Source organism: Schistocerca piceifrons, chromosome 11, assembly GCF_021461385.2.
Source record: "Schistocerca piceifrons isolate TAMUIC-IGC-003096 chromosome 11, iqSchPice1.1, whole genome shotgun sequence".
Taxonomy (NCBI): Eukaryota; Metazoa; Arthropoda; class Insecta; order Orthoptera; family Acrididae; genus Schistocerca; species Schistocerca piceifrons.
Window position 1 is genome coordinate 6,731,806 of NC_060148.1, and position 26,637 is coordinate 6,758,442.

Here is a 26,637-nt window from a genome sequence, read left to right on the forward strand (position 1 = left end):
GCATCTAAGTGACAGTAGGCTTCAGGAAGGTAATCATGCTTCGAGTTGTCTGGAAATCGCTAACCGCCCTCACTGTGAAACGATGCGTGAACGCAGCCTGGGAAACCGCGCTCCGTTTTAAGCACTCGCTAGTTTCTCAGGAATCTCAGTGTTTATGACGTCATAAACCACTCTGCCACACCGGCCGGCTGTTACGGCACATGCTTTATTAGATTCGCCAGATCAATAAGAAAAAAATAAATGGTTGGTTGGTTGTTCGGTTGTTTTGGGGGAAGAGACCAAACTGCGAGGTCAACGGTCTCATCGGATTAGGGAAGCACGGGGAAGGAAGTCGGCCGTGCCCTTTCAAAGGACCCATCCCGGCTTTTGCCTAGAGCGATTTAGGGAAATCTAGGAAAACCTAAATCAGGATGGTTGGGGAAGTTGCTAAATTTCGGGCAAAATACCTTATTAGCCGGAACTCCGTAACTAAATATTTGCGGACCTATGTTTATATGAACTTTTTCTTTAGTTTTACTTCTACAATAACATATTAAAACATTTGCATATGTTTGTGAATCACTCTGCGTATTATCGACATTAGAGTGTTACAAAATAGTGAGTATTGATCTTTTGAAAATAATTTAGTTTCCTGACTGAAACAGAAGCGAATCGTTTGGTTTTTACGCCTCAGAAAATTTCGTTTTTCCCCTCAGGTGTAATTAGCCCCAGGTTGGTAACTATTGTTCCTGTGAGACGGTATCAACAACCGGTCTCTCTCTGGGAGAAATGTGTTTGTCGCCAGGGTGACAATGTTGAGAAATAAACATGAGGGAATGAAAGAGAGAGAGAGAGAGAGAGAGAGAGAGAGAGAGAGAGAGAGAGAGAGAGAAAGGGGGGGAGCTAGAGAAAGAGGGGAGAAGATGATGGAGAGGGCGAAAGAGGAGGGGGAGATGCACAAAAAAGGAGTTTGAGGTAGACAAAGAAAGGGACAGGGGTATATGGACAGACAGGGGAGAGAAGGATATGAAGATGTATCTCCAATTCTCATATTTGCTAGAAACGTGTGCTTTCTCTTCTCTTTCTTTTCCATTTGAGCAGACCGAGCCACAGTAAAGCGTGCTCCCGTACGATTAGTTAACGATTACAATTGTTAATTAATAAATAGCGAAACTTAAGTTTTATTCTTGTCAACACTTTATTTGTAATTATGTGTCCCGTACAAGCGTCAGAATTCACAGTAAATTAAAAGTTGGTGAAAAAAATGCGAAACGTCACACAGAAAATGTCAGAGACCACCCCGTCCCCCTCCTAAGAATGATTAAGTAATCGAACTCCCGTGTATAGAACAACTTCAAAATTGATTACTTTACACGTAACGTAATGTCTTAAATATCTGACGCTAAGCGTCTAAAAACTTTATGCCCAAACACGTTCCTTTTCGAGAGAAGCTAGTCTTTCAGACATCTCTACCTTAATGACGCCGTATCTTTTGACCTATCTGCCGTACAGAAATATAATTTTGCAGGGGCATTCAGCACTATATGTGGATGCTTTTTTATTCCAGTCTCTGAAACCGGTCATCGTCTAAAGAACTCATTTGTGATCAGAGACTGGAACAAAAAAGCATTTTACAGTATTGGGTCACTGTTTGTACACGCGATTATGTCGCAGTTGATGAAACTACACTCCTGGAAATGGAAAAAAGAACACATTGACACCGGTGTGTCAGACCCACCATACTTGCTCCGGACACTGCGAGAGGGCTGTACAAGCAATGATCACACGCACGGCACAGCGGACACACCAGGAACCGCGGTGTTGGCCGTCGAATGGCGCTAGCTGCGCAGCATTTGTGCACCGCCGCCGTCAGTGTCAGCCAGTTTGCCGTGGCATACGGAGCTCCATCGCAGTCTTTAACACTGGTAGCATGCCGCGACAGCGTGGACGCGAACCGTATGAGCAGTTGACGGACTTTGAGCGAGGGCGTATAGTGGGCATGCGGGAGGCCGGGTGGACGTACCGCCGAATTGCTCAACACGTGGGGCGTGAGGTCTCCACAGTACATCGATGTTGTCGCCAGTGGTCGGCGGAAGGTGCACGTGCCCGTCGACCTGGGACCGGACCGCAGCGACGCACGGATGCACGCCAAGACCGTAGGATCCTACGCAGTGCCGTAGGGGACCGCACCGCCACTTCCCAGCAAATTAGGGACACTGTTGCTCCTGGGGTATCGGCGAGGACCATTCGCAACCGTCTCCATGAAGCTGGGCTACGGTCCCGCACACCGTTAGGCCGTCTTCCGCTCACGCCCCAACATCGTGCAGCCCGCCTCCAGTGGTGTCGCGACAGGCGTGAATGGAGGGACGAATGGAGACGTGTCGTCTTCAGCGATGAGAGTCGCTTCTGCCTTGGTGCCAATGATGGACGTATGCGTGTTTGGCGCCGTGCAGGTGAGCGCCACAATCAGGACTGCATACGACCGAGGCACACAGGGCCAACACCCGGCATCATGGTGTGGGGAGCGATCTCCTACACTGGCCGTACACCACTGGTGATCGTCGAGGGGACACTGAATAGTGCACGGTACATCCAAACCGTCATCGAACCCATCGTTCTACCATTCCTAGACCGGCAAGGGAACTTGCTGTTCCAACAGGACAATGCACGTCCGCATGTATCCCGTGCCACCCAACGTGCTCTAGAAGGTGTAAGTCAACTACCCTGGCCAGCAAGATCTCCGGATCTGTCCCCCATTGAGCATGTTTGGGACTGGATGAAGCGTCGTCTCACGCGGTCTGCACGTCCAGCACGAACGCTGGTCCAACTGAGGCGCCAGGTGGAAATGGCATGGCAAGCCGTTCCACAGGACTACATCCAGCATCTCTACGATCGTCTCCATGGGAGAATAGCAGCCTGCATTGCTGCGAAAGGTGGATATACACTGTACTAGTGCCGACATTGTGCATGCTCTGTTGCCTGTGTCTATGTGCCTGTGGTTCTGTCAGTGTGATCATGTGATGTATCTGACCCCAGGAATGTGTCAATAAAGTTTCCCCTTCCTGGGACAATGAATTCACGGTGTTCTTATTTCAATTTCCGGGAGTGTATATGTGGATGTTGTTTGCAATGTGTGTTGCAGAGAGGTTTCGTCGTAAAGAAGCAATGAATTAAAACGGCATCTACGAGGCTGTAGTTTTTCTGCACGACAGTGAAAATGTAGTAAGCGATAAAAAAAATTTTCCCCTCCGATTATTTTGTGTGTGGTGTCAGTGAGGCCAAGTTTCGTAAAGGTGCAATTGTATGCGAAATTTGTTGGAAGTCGCTAGGTGTTACCATTCTCAAACGCTCGATGAACATAACCTAGTTGTACCGTCTCAAGAGTTCTACAGTGTTTCTAACTGCAGTGCTTAACTGGGTTAAATTTTCAACGTTAGGTTGAACCTCTTAACAGATCATGAAGAGCATTTTGTATTCTTCAATTCTGTCGATAATTATCTGAGAAAATACTGAAAGTGGAATTTTTGTTGCCCGTGGAAGTCTTTAGGAAGGCAATCGGCAGCTGGAATGAAGACCGCTTTAGCCGTTTAGTAATATAGACAGCACTGTTTTACGTCTGGTCACTGAACTGTTTTATTTAATACATTTTTTCATGTAACAGTACTGCATTTCGCCCTTGCCTACCAGATCTTAATTTATCTTCGTTCAACCAATAACTAAAAATACAAGTACATATTTTCTTATTAATTACATGAATTCGTGTTTGTTACTAAATACGGTGGTCAAATAATCTTAAAAAGAAATACGCAGTTAACGAAATTCGCTGTAGCGTCTCTACTACTCCACTCAGCTGCCGACGACTGCAAATGCTTTTTACTCAGCAACGCCTAGAGATCGTCTAACCTTCAAGAGAGACATTTTTTGAGTTTTTTTTTCTGCGGCAGTGCTGTATGAAAAATTGTCAGTGACGCTCAAATTGTGTAGATATGAAAGAAATCGCAGAGCCTATGCGAGACATTTGTCCCGGTTTTGACCTTAAATGGCTCCCAGATCTGAGAATGTGAGTGATTCGAGCGACGTCTTGTCAAACGGTATCTTATCATTTCCCGATTTACGCTCGTGACAGGTTTATCTCTGTCTGCTGCCAATCCTTGCACCAAGTGCACTTCCACATGCAGATGCGTCCGTATTTCGTGCAACGAGTTTGCATCACTCCACACCCAAATTTTCGGTATTGCTGCGGTTTCACACGCGAACAGAAAAGAGAGGCTTTCGAAATTCGGTGCCAGAGAAATTAGATGGGTAGATGATGTAGGCCCTAACTAATGAGGAGGTACTCAATAGAATAGGGGGAAACAGAAACCTATGGTAAAAAACGATTCAACAGTCAGGATCGCTTAAAATAGTTCTTTATTTAAGGCAACCGGTTTAAACAGACTTCGCCGTCATCTTCATGCATTAAAATCGTTTTTGTTGTAAGACATGTTCATTTCACACCGAATCTCACGCACAAGACGTCAAGTGGATAAAAATCAGCCCATTATAAAAAGTCTGTCATTGCTAAAATATTTAAAAAGGGAGTATGTGCAGCATATGTAAACAGATGCTATTGTGTAACGTGCTTTTGTGATGTAACAAGCATCTGTGAGCATACGATGGGTGTTTGAAAGGTCCGTGCAAAGTCTGAGAGATGGCACCACCTGTCCTTATCGAGGTCATGTTTAGTTAGTAGCATCTATCGAAAGAACGCACACCAAGTTTCAGCCATATTGGTCTATTTGTCCGTGTTTGGCATTCGTGCGAATCGAGTGATTGTCAAATAATGGACGAAAAAGAATTTCGTGTGCTGATTAAACATTACTTTATGAAAGGCACAACGCCTCAGGAGACTAAAGGGAAGCTTGACAAACATTACGGTGTGTCTACACCTTCGATTAGAACAGTTTATAAGTGCTTTCAAAATTGTTGCAGTAGCCATATGGGCATAAGTGATGCTGAACGTTCTGGACACCCGGTGGAGGTTACGACTCCAGAAATCATCGACAAAATCCGTGATATGGTGATGTATGACAGAAGAGTTGAGGTGCGTGGGATTGCTAGTGCTATGGGCGTCTCGAATGAACGGGTACATAATATTTTGCATTAACATTTGGACACGAGAAAGCTATATGCAAGATGGGTTCCGCGATTGCTCACGCTTGACCAAAAACGGAATCGTGTGAAGTGTTGCAAGGATGGTTTGCAGCTGTCCAGGAAGAATTCGCATGACTTTAAGCGCCTTTTTGTCACTGTGGATGAAACATGGATACATTACTACACTCCCGACACCAAACAACAATCTAAACAATGGGTTACCAACCAAGAAAGGCGAAGACCATTCCTTCGGCCGGAAAGGTTACGGCCACTGTCTTTTGGAATTCGCAAGGGATAATCCTCATCGACTATCTGGGAAAGAGTGGAACTATAACAGGTGCGTATTATTAATCGTTATTCGAGGCTCCTGTTTCTTCAGCACCCACCAGAGACATGCTTATCTTTAAGAGACGTAACTCGAAGAGCGCGGCAAATCCGTAACACCAACATCCAGAACCATTTCTCGGCACGATACTGTCAACGACATTTTGCCAACTCCACAGAAAAGAAGTATAGTCTCGGAAAAGGAAAAAACATACAGATCAATTCGACTCGATTCAAATGAAGCTCGGAAACCTCCGCAACAAGAGAAATCTTTTCAATACGAACAAAGAAAGAAATACAATCAACAAGAACAATAAACAAACGTAGGTCTATGCGTAATGATGAAACACGTACTAAAAGCTTCAAATCGCCAGTAAAAACCGAGAATAGTTGTGGAATTTGTTTCTTGAATTATTATAGTGCGGAATCATTGCCAAAGTGTGATAGGATTCGCTGCCAAGCTTATAATTTCTGGTAACACACTGGTTTTTTTATGGGGAATATGCCAAATATCAGAATTGTACCTAGTGCGGTACATTTTCGAAAAGTTTTACTCAATTCTGTAACCTTTATTATTTTGAAACTTGATATTTAGATGAAAAAATACAGAAAATCAAATTTTGGCTGCCACGCTAAGCTGTGAGGTAGGTAACCTACAGCTGGAATGGGCAGAGCGTTTTAATCATTCAGCGATATACCGGGTGATCAAAAAGTCAGTATAAATTTGAAAACTGAATAAATCACGGAATAATGTACATAGAGAGGTATAAATTGACACACATGCTTGGAATGACATGGGGTTTTATTAGAACCAAAAAAATACAAAAGTTCAAAAAATGTCCGACAGACGGCGCTTCATCTGATCAGAATAACAATAATTAGCAAAAAAAAGCACGAAAAAGCAAAGATGATGATCTTTACAGGAAATGCTCAATATGTCCACCATCATTCCTCAACATTAGCTGTAGTCGGGGAAGAATGTTGTGAACAGCACTGTAAAGCGTGTCCGGAGTTATGGTGAGGCATTGGCGTCGGATGTTGTCTTTCAGCATCCCTAGAGATGTCGGTCGATCACGACACACTTGAGACTTCAGGTAACCCCAAAGCCAATACTCGCACGGACTGAGGTCTGGGGACCTGGGAGGCCCAGCATGACGAAAGTGGCGGCTGAGCACACGATCATCACCAAACGACGCGCGCAAGAGATCTTTCACGCGTCTAGCTATATGGGGTAGTTCTAATAAAACCCCGTGTCATTCCAAGCATGTGTGTGAATTTTTACCTCTCTATCTACATTAGTCCGCGGTTTATGAAGTTTTCAAATTTATACTGACTTTTTGATCACCCGGTACATAGTACTATTTTACCTCTGCAGATTGGACACTGTTGTTCAGTACATAGCATTTATTTCCATTTAACAGTAAGCGATTTCGCACTTCTGCACCGAATTTTAATTTATTTGCGTTCCACCGGTGATTAAGAATGAAAGTAGATGTCATTTTAAGAAATTATTATTCTGTATTTATAATCTGCATTTCGATTTGTTAATAAATGTGATGTCTAAACATTCGTAAAGTAAACACGCCATTAGCGAGATTCAGTGTAGCGACTCCAGAATCACACATATTCGTACTCTACGCACTTAGCTGCCAACGACTGCAAATGCTTTTTACGTAACAGCGCTCGGAAATCATCTACTGTTCAGACGATTTTTTTTTTTTTACAGATTTTTATTGGAGATTCCTTTTATGCAGTGCCGCATTACGAAATTACCTTTCAACTACTGACGTGAAAATTTTGTAAATGAGAAGCAAATTTAAGAGCCTAAGCGAGATTTGTGTCTTAGTTTCAACCTTAAATGGCTGGAGTGACACACAGGCGGCAGCCTTGTCAGACGGTATCTTATCATTTCCCGATTTACGCTCGCGACACTTTCATCTCCGTCTGATAACAAGTAGCCAATCTTTGCACCAAGTGCACTTCCAGATGCAGATGCGTCCATATTTCGTGTAACGAGTTTGCATCACGACGCCGGCTCCCCCAAAACAGCTACGGCGTCTGCCAACGTCCGCTTATTTACGAACACAGGGTGAACCCAAACTCCACACCCAAAATTTCGCTATTGCTGCGAGTTCACACACGTACAGAAGAGAAGAGAGGGTTTTGATATGTTGCGCCATGGAAGAATGGCGAAGGTTAGAAGGGAATATCACGTTGTTAACGAGGAGGCACAGAATAGAATTGGGGAGGGCGGGGGCCCAACTCGACGACAAGAAAAAAAAGGGGGGAGGGAAGGAGAGATTAGTGTTTAATGCCCCGTTGGCAACGAGGTCATTTGAGACCGAGCACAAACACAGGATCGGGAAGGATTTGAAACGAAGTCGGCTGTGCCCTTTCATAGGAACGTGTACGGACATTTGCCACGATTTCACCTGCTCCGAAATATTGGGTCGCTTGTCTCCCCCTCCTCCTCCTCATCGCTTACTGAGCTTTTCCGCTGGTTTACTTAACACAGGACCAGAATCTCTGTGGATTTTCCGTCACAGTTCTAGAGAGACTTTCGTTGTGGAAACTATTAACTGCATCTCGCATTGAAATCCGCACCAAATTTCGAGCCTCAGTAAAACTTCGCCAATCTTGGAGATTTTGCGTCCGTCTAAATTATACGTGCCTTTTTCGGTGCTCCTGCAGCAGCTTTCTGTCGTGTTTTGTGTACCGTGCGGGATCAGTTCCGTCTCTTATTAATTTATTCGGTACGAATCTCTCCGAGTGCTGTTGATACCATTTCTTTGAACTGAAGCAACATATGGTCTTCACTTACATAGTTTGGAAGGATTGGAGACTGTCTCTTAGAAAGGCGTCAACCGAATTTTTAGTTGCTTTTATAAACAGACATATTTTGCGTTTAGTTTCGGTGAATTTCTTTGTTACGGAATTGAGCCTTGCTACGACTGTGTGTTCACTAATCCCTGTATCCGAGGTGATGCTCACTATTATTTGTGGCTAAGAGGTCGAGTGTGCTTTCGTAACCATTTACTATTTGAATGGCCTCCTGAACTAATTGTTCAAAATAATTTTGAAAACAGCATTTAGAATTACAGAAGTTGTTTTCTATCTACAGTAGGGTCCGAAAATGTATTTTTGTCGACATACGGAAGGTAGATTGAAGTCACTGCCAACTGTAATTGTATGAGTAGCGTACCTATTGGCGATGAGACTATAGTTTTCTTTGAACTGTTCAGCAACTGTTTCATCTGAGACCAGGGGTCAATAAAAGGAGCCAGTAATTATTCCGGTTGTCGAATATCACCTCTGCCCATACTAAGTCACAGGAACCATCTGCTTCAACGTCGCTTGTGAGCTGAAACACACATTACATTATTTTTCCTTAAGTTGGGCTTCTTGTTTCTGTTGTAGTGCACGTCATTACAATTACGGCTTTTATCTCCAAAACCTAGGATGCTTTCTCTGTGACCCTGTAAATACCAGAGCTAAACAATGTAGAACAACAACGTACGTTACAAAAAATGGCTCTGAGCACTATGGGACTTAACATCTGAGGTCATCAGTCCCCTAGAACTTAGAACTACTGAAACATAACTAACCTGAGGACATCACACACATCCATGCCCAAGGCACGATTCGAACCTGCGACCGTAGTGGTCGCGCGGTTCCAGACTGAAGCGCCTAGAACCGCTCGGCCACTCCGGCCGGCGTACGTTACAAGCATAGCATTCTCTATTACTTCATTTCCTTTTTTCAAACATTTCAATATAGTACGTCGACTTTAGATGACATGTCAATCTTGGATGTTCTTATCTCTATTTAGTGAACTTGTTTTCAGTCCTGTTTTGAACATTGTCCCGCTATACTTTATTAATAATGTTTCGCCGAAGGGGATATCGCATTTCAAAGAGTAAATTAATATCGAGTATGTCGTTCTTCTTTTCAAACATTCACATTTCCATTTCTTCTTTCTTTGTTGTCTATTGGGCATGCAGTTGTAGTAATTAAAGTAGGCAAAATGCAGTGGTCAAAAAGAAATGATTAGTGTACATTCGCATTTTCATTACATCGTTCCTTTCTTGTTGCTCCCCTGCCGATGGACGGTTTCTATCGCAATCAGTAAGCGTGAAAGGAAGCTACCGTACAGGCAGAGGGATCTATATTTATAGTTGGTGGAAGTAATTACATACTGACACAGTCGTCGCTATTGCTTTCGTTTCCCAAAAGTTAAAAATATTTCGAGTTCGGAGAAGAAGCTCTCTATTTGCTAAGATGTAGAAGAAGAAGGTCCCTTACGAGCTGGTTGTATCGAGTAAGGTGTGGAGACGGCGGTCTGAAAGCGGACAGAAGAAGTACGGGGAGGGGCGTCCCTTACCTGAGGGATCGCTACTCAAGCTACCTGGCCAAGGGGCAAGTGTGGCAAATGTGGCAAATGTCCGGCATCCCATAGAGACCATCCCTGCATTTGCCTGAAGCGATTTGAGGGAAATCACGGAAAACCTTAATCATAATCGCCGGACGCCGATATGAACCGTTGTTCTCCCGTATGCGAGTCCAGTGTATTGACCACCTCCTTCGATGGGATTAAGAAAATGGTTATCAGTCGATAGAACACACTATCAGACATCGAACAATTGTGAGCTTGTAATGGATGAATGTGTGTGTGTGTATGTGTGTGTGTGTGTAGTAGAAATTGTAGAAGAGGACCCAGGAATGAACACAGTAAGCATATTGAGAACAGCGTAGGCCGCAGTTCGTAATAATTGACGAAAAGTCATCGAGTGCAACAGAACCGATATCTGGCGTTCCCCAAAGGTAGTGTTACAGGTCCTCTGTTGTTCCTGATCTGCATAAACGATTTAGGAGATAATCTGAGTAGCCCATTCACGATATTTGCGGGTAGTACTGTCATTTATCGTCTAGTGAAGTCATCAGAAGATAAAAAAACGAAGGCAACTGCAGTTAGACAAGATTTCTATATGGTACGAAAATTGGCAGGTGACAGTAAACTAAAAATCGCGAGATATCCACATACATGAGAAATTAAAAAAAAAATTTTTAAGTTTCCTTTAATGTACTTCTACGGTCACAAACTTTTCGTTAATAGATTACCGGTTGCGACCTTTAACGACCATCTTCAGATCTATTTCATAAAAACAAACCGAAACCGGTAATCTGTTAACAAAAAGTTTGTGACCATAGACGTACATTAAAGGAAACTTATTACATATACGTGTCACTGTTTTTTCGCGACGACGTTGCAGCTTGTGAAAAAAAAAAATTACCTTAACATTTCAGTTACGCGACAGACCACAGATATTCAGGCTATCAATTTAGCTGAATACCTGTGCGTTATAGTAAGGATGAACTGAAATTAGAACCCAACTGCGACATAATCGCGTGTACAAACAGTCATCCAATACTGGCTTTTTTATTCCAGTCTCTGATCACAAACGAATTCTTTAGACGATGACCAGTTTCAGTCTATAATGACCATCCTCAGATCTTTTTTTACACCATGTACTAAAGTGATACGGCCATAATTATTGCAATGATCACTATGTGGACGATGTAGCCTATTCTACACCATATTTTAAATCTATGTGACGATGCTATGCTGATTATATGTTCTGACGATGCCTTTATGGCCGTATAACTTTACGACATGGTGTAAAAAAAGATCGAGGATGGTCATTACAGACTGAAACCAGTCATCGTCTAAAGAATTCATTTGTGATCGGAGACTGGAACAAAAAAGCATTGAAATTAGAACAGTCACACAAAAAAAATGCTATCGGGAATGCCAAGCGAAGACTGCGTTTTACTGGCAGAACACTTACAACACGCAGCAGGTGTACTAGAGGACTGCTTACACTACGCGTGTCCGTCCCCTTTAGGAATACTGCTGCGCGGTGTGGGATCCTTACCAGATAGGACTGACGGTGGACATCGGAAAAGTTCAAAGAAGGGCAGCACGTTTCGCATTATCGAGAAATAGGGGAGAGACTATCACGCATATGACACGCGAGCTGGGGTGGCAGTCATTAAAGCGAAGGCGTTTCTCGCTGCAGTGAGGTCTTTTTACGAAATTTCAATCGCCAACTTTGACCCGCCTCATTGGTAGCGTTAGCCAAAATGGGCACCACCGAAATATTTTCTCACTCAATTTCTCTCTGGTTATCGACACAAATGGACCATACGAGAGATCCTTAATTATACCCGTGTTCAAGAAGATCCGCCATCTTAGTGATCAAGTTGTTCGACGTGGACACAAAGCAACGGTGAAAAAAAAAAAAAAAAAAAAAAAAAGTACGATATGCACATGTTCTTCCAAATGACTAGTATTAATTACTGAAACGTCGGAGGGATAAGGTAATAGAGATAGCAGCCACCATTGCAAAGTACGACCAATTCGCACCACTGTGGCATATTCATAACACAAAGTTACATCCTGCGGACGGAGACACTGTGTTTTTAAGCGCTGCGGCGCGAGTTGTCTTGAATGAGCTGCTTCAGATTTTGTGTACTCTTAGGACCGTGTAGGCCACGATGAACAAAATATACGAGGCCACTTTTTCAATTAAGTACCGTTTTGAAATTAAAAAAAGACGTGCTAAGCTATATCAATAATTTTCTTTTTACATGAAAGCCCGTACCTTAATGTACTTTCGTACATAATTTCCGTCAATATTGGGGCACTTGTCATAACGTTGCACCAGTTTTTGAATACCCTCCTCGTAGAAGCCTGTCGCCTGGCTCGTTAACCACTGCATCACCACTGTTTTGACTTCGCCATCGTCTTGAAGACGCTGACCGCCCAGTTGTTTCTTCAAGAGCAGGAACAGATGGTAGTCGCTGGGCGCAAGATCGCAGGATGATCTAGAGTTTCCCATCGAAAAGACGTGATCAGATCTTTGGTCTGATTCGCCACACGCGGACGGCCATTGTCTTGCAGCAAAACGGTGCCCTTGCTCAACTGCCCTGGACTGTTGCTTTGATTCTGGTGTGACGTAGGCCACCCATGTTTCATCGCCCGTAACAATTTGGCTTAAGAAACCGTCACCGTCGATGTGGTACCGCTCAAGGAAAGTCAGTGCACTGTCTAAACGTCTGGTTTTGTGCACATCCGTCAACATTTTCGGTACCCAACGTGCGCACAATTTTCGGTCATTCAAGTGCTCGGTCACAATACCATACAAGACACTACGAGAAACATTAGGGAACTCATCCCGCAAGGAGGAAATCGTAAACCGTCTGTTTTCTCTCACCTTGCTGTCCACTTCGGGCACCAAACTTTCATTAAAGACCGAAGGACGCCCACTCCGTTGTTCATCGCGCACATTTGTGCAGCCATCTTTAAATGCTCTCACCCACTTTCTTACCATTCCATCACTGTAATGTTTTCTCCGTAAACTGCACAGGTCTGACGATGAATATCGATCGCTTTTAGGTCTTTAGCACTAAGAAATCTTACAACAGCCCGTACTTCACAGTCGGCGGGACTCAAACGATTATCGGAGGCATCTTAAACACTCGGTAGACAGCGTAAACAAGGAAGAATCATCTACAACTTTTGTAGTCCTGTCTTCCTCAGATGCGTGTAATATTGCCGTATATTGATAATTTTTACTTACGCACCGTCTGACAGCAACTGAATAAAACACTATTTTAGTGCCACACGCGTTTCGCCTTTATTTTCTGCAAGGCATCATCAGTGGCCTGGAATATGTACATATGTTTGCTATTTAATTTACATTTTTGTCACTGTGCCTATAGGTTATAAAACAGTTCCGGTGATTGGTATTTCTTATTAAGTAGTAATGTTTTGAACTGTACTTACAGGTTGCGTGGACAATTTCTTTCTTACATATAATGCTCCTGTTGCATTTTTGGTGGTGTTCTTCTTCTTATGAATGCCAATTTGCGGTTTTTTTTCCACATTCCACAGTACTATGAACTGAACGCTTGTTTCACAAGGGGAGGTCGCCAATTGTGAAATTCAGATCCGATTCATACTGCGCATAATAAAAGCCCATGGCCAGAGGTGTAATGTGGCAAAGCACCAAGATACACTTCTCAGCCGTTGTCGAGAAAATCGACAGTTAAAATAAACCGTTGCTGTGAAATACTCTCTACGATTAATAATTTTCTATAGCGTCGTGGCGCTGCGGTAAGCGCTCGGGTTCGTAATCCGAAAGTCGCCGGAACTGTTTTATAAGCTATAGGCACAGTGACAAAAATGTAAATTAAATAGCAAACATATGTACATATTCCAGGCCACTGATGATGCCTTGCAGAAAATAAAGGCGAAACGCGTATGGCACTAAAATTGTGTTTTATTCAGTTGCTGTCAGACGGTCCATGAGTAAAAATTATCAATATACTGTAAGGAAGGATCAGACTGTAATGGCGTCAGTGCGTAGATTAAGGTAAAGGCTTTCATGTGAAAATAAAATTATTGAGATATCTTAGCACGTCTTTTTTAATTTCAAAACGGTACTTACTTAAAAAAAAACACGCCCCGTAAGTAGTGGTTTGCATTATACACTGAGGTGAGGAAGCTCGTGGGATACCAATACGAATCTATACAGAATGCGGTAGTATCGCGGACAAAACGTATAGAAGGGCAGTTCATTGGCGGAAGTGTCACTTGTGATTCACGTTAAAAGGTGTCCGACGCGATTATAGCCGCACGTGGGGAATTAACAAGACTTTGAACGCGGAATGGTGGTTGGAGGTAGACGCATGGGACATTCCATTTCGGAAATCGTTGGAGAATTCAATATTCAGAGTTCCACAATGGCGAGACTGTGCCGGGAATATCAGATTTCGGGCATCACCTCTCACCACTTAACGACCGACAGCAACGGCGTTTGCGTACAGTTAGTGCTAACAGACAAGCAACACTGTGTGAAGTAACGGAAGAAATCAACGTAGGACTTACGACGAAGGACAGTGCGGCGAAATTTGGCGTTAATATTGCAACGCGAGTGCCTTTGCTAACAGCACGACACCGTCTGCAGCGCCTCCCCTGCACTCTAGACCACGGGACAACTGTGGCCTGGTCAGACTAGTCCAGATTTCAGTTGGAAAGAGCTGGTGTTACGGCTCGATCGTTGGGCAGACCCCAGAAAGCCACGAACGCAAGCCGTCAACAAGGTACTGTACAAGATGGTGGTGGCTCGACAGTTGTGTGGGCTGTGTTAACATGGATTGGTGTGTGTCTCCGTTCTAACTTAACTAATCACTGGACCATTCGCAACCATTCGTGGAATTTTTCTAGATGACAATGCGACATGTCACTCGGCCACAGATGTTCACTATTGGTTTGAGGAACTTTTTGGGAAGTTGGAGTGAATGGTCCGACCACCTACAGTGCCCGACACGATACCCGTGGGACACTTATGGGACGTAAGCACGAGGTCAGTTCGTGCACAAAATCCTACATCGGCAATATTTTTCGCAATTATCGACGGCTATAGAAGCAGCATGCTTCAATATTACTGCAGGGATGGCCCATTCGCGTAAAGTGGTTGGCCCAATGAAGCAATCAAGTCCGCTTGATATGGCCAATAATACATGTTTTTACGTAAATAAGTTATACAAAACTGCAACAGTTACTTTTTTGAATAATTATATTTTACTCCATGAACCGGTTTTCCAACCTTTTCAGGTTCATCTTCACATGGTTTCAGGAAGTTACATCATTATTTGCTAGCACAATGCTCGGTGCTGGCTCTATGACAAAAAGATGGAACACACTTTAATGTATCGCCATGACTGTAGCTTATCTGTCGATATGGATGTAAACTTAAGTTTTTTTACTTACTGCGACAGTATAGGCGGCTTTTCTCGGTTAGTGTCCATCTGTCTGCCTCCATTTTGATGTCCAGTAGTTGTATCACTACACACATTTCCACACAAACTATGTTAATTACACTCTGACAGCGAGACTTTTCCAGCATCCAGCATGCATTTTACGGCTGTTGCTTGTAACAAAGATCTTGACAGAAAGATATGGCATAGGCCTACTTTGCACCTTAATACATGTGAAGAAGAACAAATTACATCTCCATATCGTCAGATAAGCTATAGTCATGGCGATACATTAAAGTGTGTTCCACCTTTTTGTCACAGAGCCAGCAGCGAGCATTATGCTAGCAGTAATGATATGACTTCCTGAAACCGTCTGAACATGACCTGAAAAGGTTCGAAAACCGGTTCATGAAATAGAACATAATTATTCGAAAAAGTGACTGGTTGCAGTTTTGTATAACTTATTTATATTCAATATACAGTCACGGTTCTAAAATACCCGTAATGGATAAGAATAATATGTTTTTATGTTTCAGATATTTTATTAACACTAAATATTTATGACTTCCGTATATGCTATATTCAAGTGCAAACCTAGGTCAAGATACAATGAAAATAAATTTTTACAACATCGGAGGATTTTATTACAGATTTTCTCTCTGTCGCTCATTGATAGCTAAGTTCCCATTCATAGGGACTAATGTACATCGCAGACCAACAAGAGAAATCAGAGCTCGCACTGAAAAATGTAGCTACGTGTTTGTTTCTGGCACGTGCCACTCCACAGTGGAACGGTACAGAAGTGTCAAAAGTGCTTGTACGAAGGCTCAGGCAAACACTCATGTTTGAAGTGAAGAGTCATGTAGATATCACTACTCTGAAATGAAGAGCCTCGCACAGTACACAGTAGGGTGGTGAGCTGAACGAACCAACCTTCGGATTGAAGCCGACAAGAACAAAATGTCAGCCGATATTCCTGTGGAAATATCTGGAGCGTCACGCACGAAGTAATGCGCCACTACACCCTCTTCGCTCGCTCCTGTATGTGGATGACACACTTGTCAGGTCGTACACTAAAATGAAGCTTCATAGGGGACCACAGTTTCTTAAATGAGATGCACTCCAAAAATTTGTAACACAAACACTTCTGAAGTAGATATGCAGACTGAAGCGACGAATGATACGCCACTGGTCATTAAAATTGCTCCACCAAGAATAAATACAGATGATAAACGGGTATTCATTGGACAAATATACTACAACTGACATGTTATTACATGTTCACGCAATTTCGGTGCGTAGATCCTGAGAAATCAGTACCCAGAACGACCACCTCGGGCCGTAATAACGGCCTTGATACGCCTGCACCTTGAGTCAAACAGAGCTTGGATGGCGTGTACAGGTACAGCTGCCCATGCAGCTTCAACACGATACCACAGTTCATCGAGAGTAGTGACTGGCGTATTGTGACGAGCCAATTGCTCCGCCACCATTGACCAGACGTTTTCAGTTGGTGAGAGATCTGGAGAATGTGCTGGCCAGGGCAGCAGTCGAACATTTTCCGTATCCAGAGAGGCACGTACAGGACCTGCAACGTGTTGTCGTGCATTATCCTGCTGAAATGTACGGTTTCGCAGCGATCGAATGAAGGGTAGAGCCACGAATCGTAACACATGTGAAATGTAACGTCCACTGTTCAATATGCCGTCAATGCGAACAAGAGGTGACCGAGACGTGTAACCAATGGCACCCCATACCATCACGCCGGGTGATACGCCAGTATGCCGATGACGAATACACGCTTCCAATGTGCGTTCACCGCGATGTCGCCAAACATGGATGCGACCATTGTGATGATGTGAACAGAACCTGGATTCATCCGAAAACATGACGTTTTGCCATTCGTGCGCCCAGGTTCGTCGTCGAGTACACCATCGCAGGCGCTCCTGTCTGTGATGCAGCGTCAAGGGTAACCGCTACAACGGTCTCCGTGCTGATAGTCCTTGCTGCTGCAGACGTCGTCGAACTGTTCGTGCAGATGGTTGTCGTCTTGCAAACGTCCCCATCTGTTGACTCAGGGATCGAGACGTGGCTGCACGATCCGTTACAGCCGTGCGGATAAGATGCCTGTCATCTCGACTGCTAGTGATACGAGCCCGTTGGGATCCAGCACGGCGTTCCGTATTACCCTCCTGAACCCACCGATTCCATATTCTGCTAACAGTCATCGGATCTCGACCGACGCCAGCAGCAATGTCGCGATACGATAAACAGCAATCTCGATAGGCTACAATCCGACCTTTATCAAAGTCGGAAACGTGATGGTACGCATTTCTCCTCCTTACACGAAGCATCGCAACAACGTTTCACCAGGCAACGCCGGTCAACTGCTGTCTGTGTATGAGAAATCGGTTGGAAACTTTCCCCATGTCAGCACGTTGTAGGTGTCGCCACCGGTACCAACCTTGTGTGAATGCTCTGAAAACCTAATCATTTGCACTTCACAGCATCTTCTTCCTGTCGGTTAAATGTCGCGTCTGTAGCACGTCATCTTAGTGGTGTAGCAATTTTAATGGCCAGCAATGTACATCGCACTTAAGGACCAAGAAGATAAGATACGATAAATTAGGGCTCATGAGGAGGCATATAGACAGTAGTTTTTCCCTCGTTCTATTTGCGAGTGGAATAGGAGGGTAAGTAACAAGTAGTGGCAGAGGGTACCCTCCGCCATGTACCTTATGGTGGCTTGCGGAGTATCTGTAGATGTATTAGAAGTTTTACGATTTGGTGTTATCATAAGTGTTGACTTGAAGAAATTTATTTGTATGGATAAATTGCGTAAGTTACTCCGATTGTTCTGTCATGCCTAAATGACCACTGAAGCCTCAATTCACCGTCAGTCCGCGTTATAGTCCATTAAATCATCATCATTTGTAAATTACGATGTGACAGCTGAGTGTTAGTATAAATACTGTAAGTCGTTACAGGCGTATGCTTCCGACCTGAAGTCTGGAGCTGAGCGGTCTAGTTTAATGGCAAATGAAAGGGCAGGGGCATCGCACTTTGCACAAGTGCACGCCTTCCTCCTCGACCCAAATTCCTACTCACGCTTCAGCCCCCTTACTAGTGGATTTCAGGCAGAGCTGAGGTGCTATACCAACAGGGGCCGGCCGGGGTGGCCGGTTCTAGGCGCTTCAGTCTGGAACCGCGCGACCGCTACGGTCGCAGGTTCGAATCCTGCCTCGGGCATGGATGTGTGTGCTGTCCTTACGTTAGTTAGGTTTAAGTAGTTCTAAGTTCTAGGGGACTGATGACCTCAGATGTTAAGTCGCATAGTGCTCAGAGCCATTTGAACCATATTCCGACACGGATCGTGAGCTTCCGCAATGCTGTTCGTATTTATGGGCAATATGAAGAGGGCTGACTGTGAATGGGAATTTGTACTGAGGAGTTGGACGTGCTTGGGTCATCCATGTAGTCGTACAAAGCCACTATCTCACAGTGTCGCAGTGGTCAGCCATCCGCCTAATGATGCAGGAGACCCTAGTTCGACTCTGGCCTCAGTAAAAAATTTTCATTCGTCACTTCCATCTGAGCAATACATCGTAGATATCTGAGATTTGAAAAAGGACTCTGGAGCCATACAGTTACATTTCACCTGCACTTAGCCATACACAAATTTTCTATCATTTACAGATAACTATACAGGGTGGAGAAAAATTGTGTCACGAAATTTTAACCCCGGATAGCTGTTGTTGTCGTCTTCAGGCCTGAGACTGGTTTGATGCAGCTCTCCATGCTACTCTATCCTGTGCAGGCTTCATCTCCCAGTACCTACTGCAACCTACATCCTTCTGAATCTGCTTAGTGTATTAATCTCTTGGTCTCCCTCTGCGATTTTCACCCTCCACGCTGCCCTCCATTACTAAATTAGTGATCCCTTGATGCCTCAGAACATATCCTACCAACCGATCCCTTCTTCTAGTCAAGTTGCGCCACAAACTCCTCTACTACCCAATTCTATTCAATACCTCCTCATTTGTTATGTGATCTACCCATCTAATCTTCAGCATTCTTCTGTAGCACCACATTTCCAAAGTTTCTATTCTCTTCTTGTCCAATCTATTTATCGTCTATGTTTCACTTCCATACATGGCTACACTCCATACGAATACTTTCACAAACGACTTCCTGGCAAATCCATACTCGATGTTAACAAATTTCTCTTCTTCAGGAGAGTTATTTTGCTTCCCAAATAGCAAAACTCATTTACTACTTTAAGTGTCTCATTTCCTAATATAATTCCCTCAGCATCACCCGACTTAATTCGACTGCATTCCATTATCCTCGTTTTGCTTCTGTTGATGTTCATCTTATATCCTCCTTTCAAGACACTGTCCATTCCGTTCAACTGCTCTTCCAAGTCCTTTGCTGACACAATTACAATGTCATCGGCGAACCTCAAAGTTTTTATTTCTTCTCCATGGATTTTAATACCTACTCCGAATTTTTCTTTTCTTTACTGCTTGCTCAATACACAGATTGAATAACATCGGGGAGGGGCTACAACCCTGTCTCACTCCCTTCCCAACCACTGCTTCCCTTTCATGCCTCTCGACTCTCATAACTGCCATCTGGTTTCTGTACAAATTGTGAATAGCCTTTCGCTCCCTGTATTTTACCCCTGCGACCTTCAGAATTTGAGAGTATTCCAGTCATCATTGTCAAAAGCTTTCTCTAAGTCTACAAATGCTAGAAACGTAGGTTTGCCTTTTCTTAATCTTTCTTCTAAGATAAGTCGTAGTGTTAGTATTGCCTCACGTGTTGGAACATTTCTACGGAATCCAAACTGATACTTTTCGATGTACCATCAGTCAAAACCATCTACAATAGTTCTGCCACCGTCAACGTCAGGGGGTGAGTTTCCGGTTATTTAGTGCCTTTCAGAGTTCACAAACAATGTCGCAATAAAATGTTGCTTCAATAGCTTTCTCACTAACTACTTAATGAAAACCGTTAGTCACACAACTTTTGTATTTCATTACAATAATTTCCTTCCTCGCTAAAACTTTTGTCCACATTTGAATGCTGAGCATTGTTTTACGTTGCTGTATTACGAAAATCAGTCAACGCCTCGCGTTCAGCGAAGCTATGACTATCACTGTGAACACCTGACGATCGTGCTGTCGGTTCCAAACCGTTAACTGCGCTATTTCTTTTTAAAAAAATACCAATAACAACAGTGGATGGTTGCCGATATTACTTTACTGTAAGAATTAACATATTTTGATACGATAGCAAAAAATCCGCTACTGTATGATGAGATAGCCCCGACAGAACTGGCCCGATCCGCACCTGTTTTAAGAAGCTGCACAGATTTGTCCTCGACTGCCACCTAGCGGCAGCCAGAGGGACTACGTACTCACCCGCTCTCGGCCGGTGGCCGCTGGCGGCAGCACCGTCCACATGCGACGCATCGTCCGTTACACTGATTGTCGGCAATGGCTGCGATCCCAGCTCCTGCGAACAAACGGAAAAACCAGACCATCAGTACAACGCAACGTTATCAAATAGAGACATAAGACCTTTGATGTAATGTGAGACAAACTGCTGATGACGTAGCAGCAAAACCAGCCACAAATTCTATATTCCGGCGCAATTGTCTTAAGCAGTGTGACTGTAATATAACTTAAATGTTTATTTGACATAATGATAGTGAAGGCATAGTCACAGCACATAAAATTTTTCTTTAAAAAGCCATATTTTTGTTGTCGCACATTGCAAGAATTCTTGGCAATTTTCAACCTGGTATAGTTTTTATCTATTCTACATTGGGACATGACATGAACGGTTGGGCAAGCAAGGGCAAAACTTTTAGTGACTTGGTTGTGCCACAATTGCCTAGGTTGCATGGTCTCATTATTTCTCGTAACTGTTGTCAGATGTATGGTCATAATTCCCATTATGTATTCTCCAATTGAGGTTTTACATTTCAAAATGACGACGTAGTTCGTTGAAACCGCTAATGTACCCTTTTTTAAAAGAAAAAGGTATGTACTGTGACTACTGCTTCACTATTGTTGTGTCAAACATTTCAGCCGCAAATTGGTTTCGGATTATTTTACTGAAAGATTACCGTTACCATTTTGGAATCAACGTAATTCATTAGCTTACAAGCTTTGGTCAGAATGCATTACGTTGATTTACAGGTGAACTGCCCTAGTCTAGACAATGATTCACAGTTACTAAAGTGTAATACTGATCGTCAACTAAGTGCCAACGCAATTACTCTTCTGGTTAACGTACCAAGCGGTCATTGAACAACATTGTTGAAAACGAATTCCGTTGAATGTGAGTTCAATCGCTGTAATTACACATAATGACAAAATATTGTTGAACATTGTTTCCGAAAGTCTCGAATAGTTCTTAACCGATTTATTTCGAGTTTTTACACGATGCTCTAATAGAATAATAAATATTCGGACGGACAAAGGCTACATATTTTTCTTAAACAACAGTGTACAGATTTTCTGTTAAAATCGATTGCGAGAGACAAAATAGTGTTCATTGCTGTGAAAATATGCACGCTTTTCTTCTTTCTCACAGAGAGTTTTAACTACGATAGCAGGATATTTAGATAAACTGTTTCTCCCATACATATTCTTCCTCCTCTTAAACAAAAATTGTACACACAACAATACGCTGTTTTGTTTTCTTCCTCTTAGTTGGGTTTAACAGAAAACATACAAGCTTCATGTACAGTTTATCAGCTTACGATTAGACTACTGTTATTGAATCTGAACCGTGCCAAACTTTCTAACCTCACCCGCTCGCAGGTTTGAACTATGCGAAATCCTATCGCTGAAGCTGTTACCTTCACGAATCCACCAGTTGGAGATGATTCTCTCCTACTCCGTATAACAATGATACCATTGGTATCCATTCATTAAAGTAACTCAAGTTCCCAAACAATGTTTCGTTTGGATTGGCTATATACAGACTCGAAGAGAGGAGGGATTGCAGATGGACAGACGAAAGAAGAAAAAAAAAGATTAGGAAGTGTCTCCAATTCCCTTACACATTTAGAAATTTGGAGGCATTGCCGGTAAACACTATGTATACATTGCAACACACGCACATCTATCGTACCTCAAATAACTGGACACTCTTTCGTTGTAATTCTACGATTCTCGTGTAACAGACAGACATTTTCCGAAGATTAAAGTTTTTCTTCAGGAGCTCGAAACGTCTGAATAGTAGAACACTAGCTTTTGCAGAATGCTTGTAATGTGAGATATTGTTAGCTCACATGCAACCAAATCAGGTTACAAACGCAAAATGCCGCTGAAGAGAGATTTGCTCCACAACAGTAATAACAGAACATCAAAAGCAATACGACTGAACACAGACAAGAAAGCAATTCCTTAACTGAATGCCTTAACTGTCGCCGCCTAAGACCAGAAACCTCAGACACGATAAACATTCGAATCTTCAACACTACATCTTTTTTTTTTTTTTTTTGACGAGATGGACACATCAAATAGAACTATTAATCTGATGAAAAACTGTGAAGTATACGAATGATAATGTCAACAGATTCTTCGCAAAATTATTACGTGACAAGGAAAACGCCTACCATAATACGAACAGACTGCCACAGGAATATCGCAGAAAAAAATTGAAGAAACAACGCATCCCGCTAATTAAAAATGGACACACCTAACCTAGATGAGGGCTCTGTAGCGAAAACATGAACCAAGATGGAAAAACGAAAATATTTCTTCGTAAATATGTTGCATCTTATATTTCTTTTGTGATTGTTGTGACTGCTTTCCTTTAGTATAATTCGTCTCTCACATTTTACAAACGCTTAAGGTTTAAAATTAAAGAAAAAAAAGGAAAACGCAGCGTAAATGATGTAGAAGGAGAATACGAAGTTTAACATTAATCTTACGAGCAATTACGCGTTATGAGGAGGACAGCTTTCTTGCCGCTTGGAGCGCTGCTGTCGCTGCAATTGTCACATCGTGACGAACACAGAGCTGGAGAATAAGCATTCTCTCAGGCGTAGGATATTTTATTTCTCGTCTATTTACAATATCATACTGCCTGTGAAAAGTATAGCAATTTGCATCTGTATCGCAAACATTTCACCCTTATCGACACTGCGGTTCACGCTGAGGCGATACGACACAAAGAAGGGGAAAAGCGCGAATCACATTAATGTTTCAGGTTTCAGTTGCTGTAATCAGCTCTTCTGAGAGGATGTTATTGTGGCTTATAATTAGTTAAAGCGGGCAAAAAGAGAATCAAGTACCGGATGGACACGAGTAATGAATGCTACAGATACCCAACATCGCTCAGCTGTGTATCTCGTCAGCACTCCCAACACAAACACAAAATGTACGAATTCTTCAGAATGAGTCCAGGCAGTTTCCACATTTTGGAGCAACTAGCACAGCAAACTGGCAGAAGTGTGTGAGTAAAGCTTAAAAAGAACATCAAGGAAAGTTTATCTTATGTAAGATCACCTACCATGGTACTTTATTCAGTACAACTGTTCAGTTTCGTATAGTTAGGCTGACCAGATGCAATTGTTTAGAAAGGAGGACAAACAGCTTCAAAAAGGAGGGCAAAATAAGAAAAATGAGGACACATCAAACGGGTCAACTGCAGATGTGGATACCACCCGTCATTTTTGGACAAGTCACGTGACTGCCGGGAATTACATTACATGGTCAGGTTGTGGTTAACTGAGCAATATAAAAAAAATTAAAAACGTTGGTTGTGGTGACAGTGTGGCGTCAATTGTTTTGTTATGTCAACAACACGAAATTGTTTACAAAGCGAAAAACGTGAGACCATTCACCTCCCTTAATTCGACGCACCGCTACCAACATCTACAATATAAGCAGCAGCTAACGACATGGAAACTGCACTTTAACCTTCCGAATACAAATAAATTGAATGACTATGGAACAATGAAATAAAACCATGACAGTTAATCTGTCGAGTTATTTCTTACCTTCATTGGCCACTGAAACGTACGTTCCAGCTCCACGTATCTTACATTTCGCTTCAAATTCATTTCTCCCTTTCTTAAAGCCGAATATTTGCAGGAAAGGACATCAGAAAATGCACACTTTCGTTTAGGCATAGCCAAATATTTTACGTAACTCAGTCGGTTAAAAATCACACTCACAAATCACACGTGCACTGCAGGAAGCCAAGCCAATACAAAGCGAAGATACGAAACGAAAATTTTAAATAATCGATATTTGCATTCGCTTATAGGTCGATCAACGATAACATCGACGACCCTGGTGCCACCTACTAACACCGCCTTAGTGCGTGTTCATCACGAAGGCTCTCCAATAGTTAAAGCATTTAAGAAATGAGCAATAGAACGGGACGAACTGTAAATTTAACTGTTTTAAGCTCAACTTTGCGAAAAAGCCGACAACTGTAAAAATCCGCCCGCACCCCGTACAAAGAGCTAAAAAGGAGGGCATGTCCAGATTAATCCGGACTTCTGGTCACCCTACGTATAGTAGTGTGTGAAGCAGTACTCTGAAGAGAAGTAGCTCCATTTGGAATGAGGTCAGTTACCGTTTATGTAACAGCAGGTGTTAAACTCTGCATACGGGTAGACAGCGTGTCTCAAGAAATGAAAGAAGCCCACGATGGAAGGGAGAACCCCGACCTGTCATCCTCGGTTTTGTGCATCTGCTCATCCAGAAATAAAAGGATTTTTGCTTTCAGATCTCTTTTACACCCGTCACAAAGCTACCTGAAATCACAGAGCATAGATCGAAAAAAAATACCCAGTCAGTCATCAGCTCATGACTCCTGATGACTTTTCGATCACTACGTACTCTCCGTTCAAGATTCGCTTCACATCACCACCAAACGAAGAACAGTAACAAGGTACAGCTTTCACGCCTACTTCCATTCATCGAGAGATTCGTCTAAATCCTTGTGTAATAGCACCGTGCCCCCTAACTACTACTCGCGACACGACAATAGTCTAGTCATGATCTAATAAGAAAGCCTGTGTAGCTGAGAACACATGCAAATCTAAAAACAAGTGATTTTTAAAATTTTTACGCAGGAAGTAAAAAGTTCTGAGGAACTAAGTATACAGATTGATCTAGCTACGTCATGAGTGTCCAACCCGCGTTCAGCGTGGGTGGGGCCCAAACCTGGTATGAATACAGCCAAAGAAGAAGCACCCCATCAGACGATCGGTTAAACAAAGTACTGACAGTATACCCCTGGAGTATATACAGGGTGGAGAGAAAACTGGCGCACTCTATTGCTCACAACCCAGCAATACAAAAATGTGTCTCACAAAATTTCGTCCCAATCCATCTCATAACGTTGGCAGCTTTGCCTCTCGTGAAAATGCTGGTAGTTACCATGTTGTTGTTGTTGTTGTTGTTGTTGTCTTCAGTCCAGAGACTGGTTTGATGCAGCTCTCCATGCTACTCTATCCTGTGCAAGCTTCATCTCCCAGTACCTACTGCAGCCTACATCCTTCTGAATCTGCTTAGTGTATTCATCTCTTGGTCTCCCTTTCCGATTTTTACCCCCCCTCCCCTCCCACGCTTTCCTCCAGTACTAAATCGGTGATCCCTTGGTCGCTCAGAACGTGTCCTACCAACCGATCCCTTCTTCTAGTCAAGTTGTGCCACAAATTCATCTTCTCCCAATTCTATTCAGTACCTCCTCACTAGTTACGTGATCCACCCGTCCAATCTTACCATTCTTCTGTAGCACCACATTATCGTCCATGTTTCACTTCCACCCATGGCTACACTCCATATTTATGCTTTCAGAAAGGAGTTTCTGACAAATCTACACTCGATGTTAACAAATTTCTGTTCTTCAGAAACGCTTTCCTTGCTATAGCCAGTCTACATTCTATATCCTCTCTACTTCGACCGTCATCAGCCATTTTGGCCCCCTAATAGCCATACTCATGTACTTCTTGAAGTCCCTCATTTCGTGGATAGCTGACCATCCTGGAACATTTACATATGACGGAAATATTTTTGCATTATCGAGTTTGCGAGAAGAAACGTCTCGTGCACAAAAGTTTCAAATAGACCAGCTTGTGAAGACAAGTCTTCATATCGCAGGAATGCAGAAGAAAGGACCACGGCAACAACTTCTGACAACAGCAAGTTGCAGTAGCAGGGATGTCCAAAGGTAACCGAAACAAGTGGGTTTAACATGGATCTATGTGAAGCATTCATTTGAAGCAATATTCCTCTTCAGAAACTTACAATCCCTATCCTCAAAGGCTTCCTGCGCAAATATTGCTTAAATCAACATATACCGGATGAATCAACATTGCGTAAAAATTACATACCGACA

General features: G+C 43.0%; 1 protein-coding gene across 1 annotated transcript in view; it reads right to left on the minus strand.

Annotated features, from left to right (window-relative positions):
- LOC124720199 overlaps window positions 1-26,637 on the minus strand; it is a 1,401,865-nt gene that overhangs the window by 654,380 nt on the left and 720,848 nt on the right. Inside the window, exon 5 of the mRNA XM_047245522.1 lies at window positions 20,685-20,778. Coding sequence (XP_047101478.1) covers window positions 20,685-20,778 — 94 coding nt within the window. The remainder of the gene's footprint in view (window positions 1-20,684; window positions 20,779-26,637) is intronic.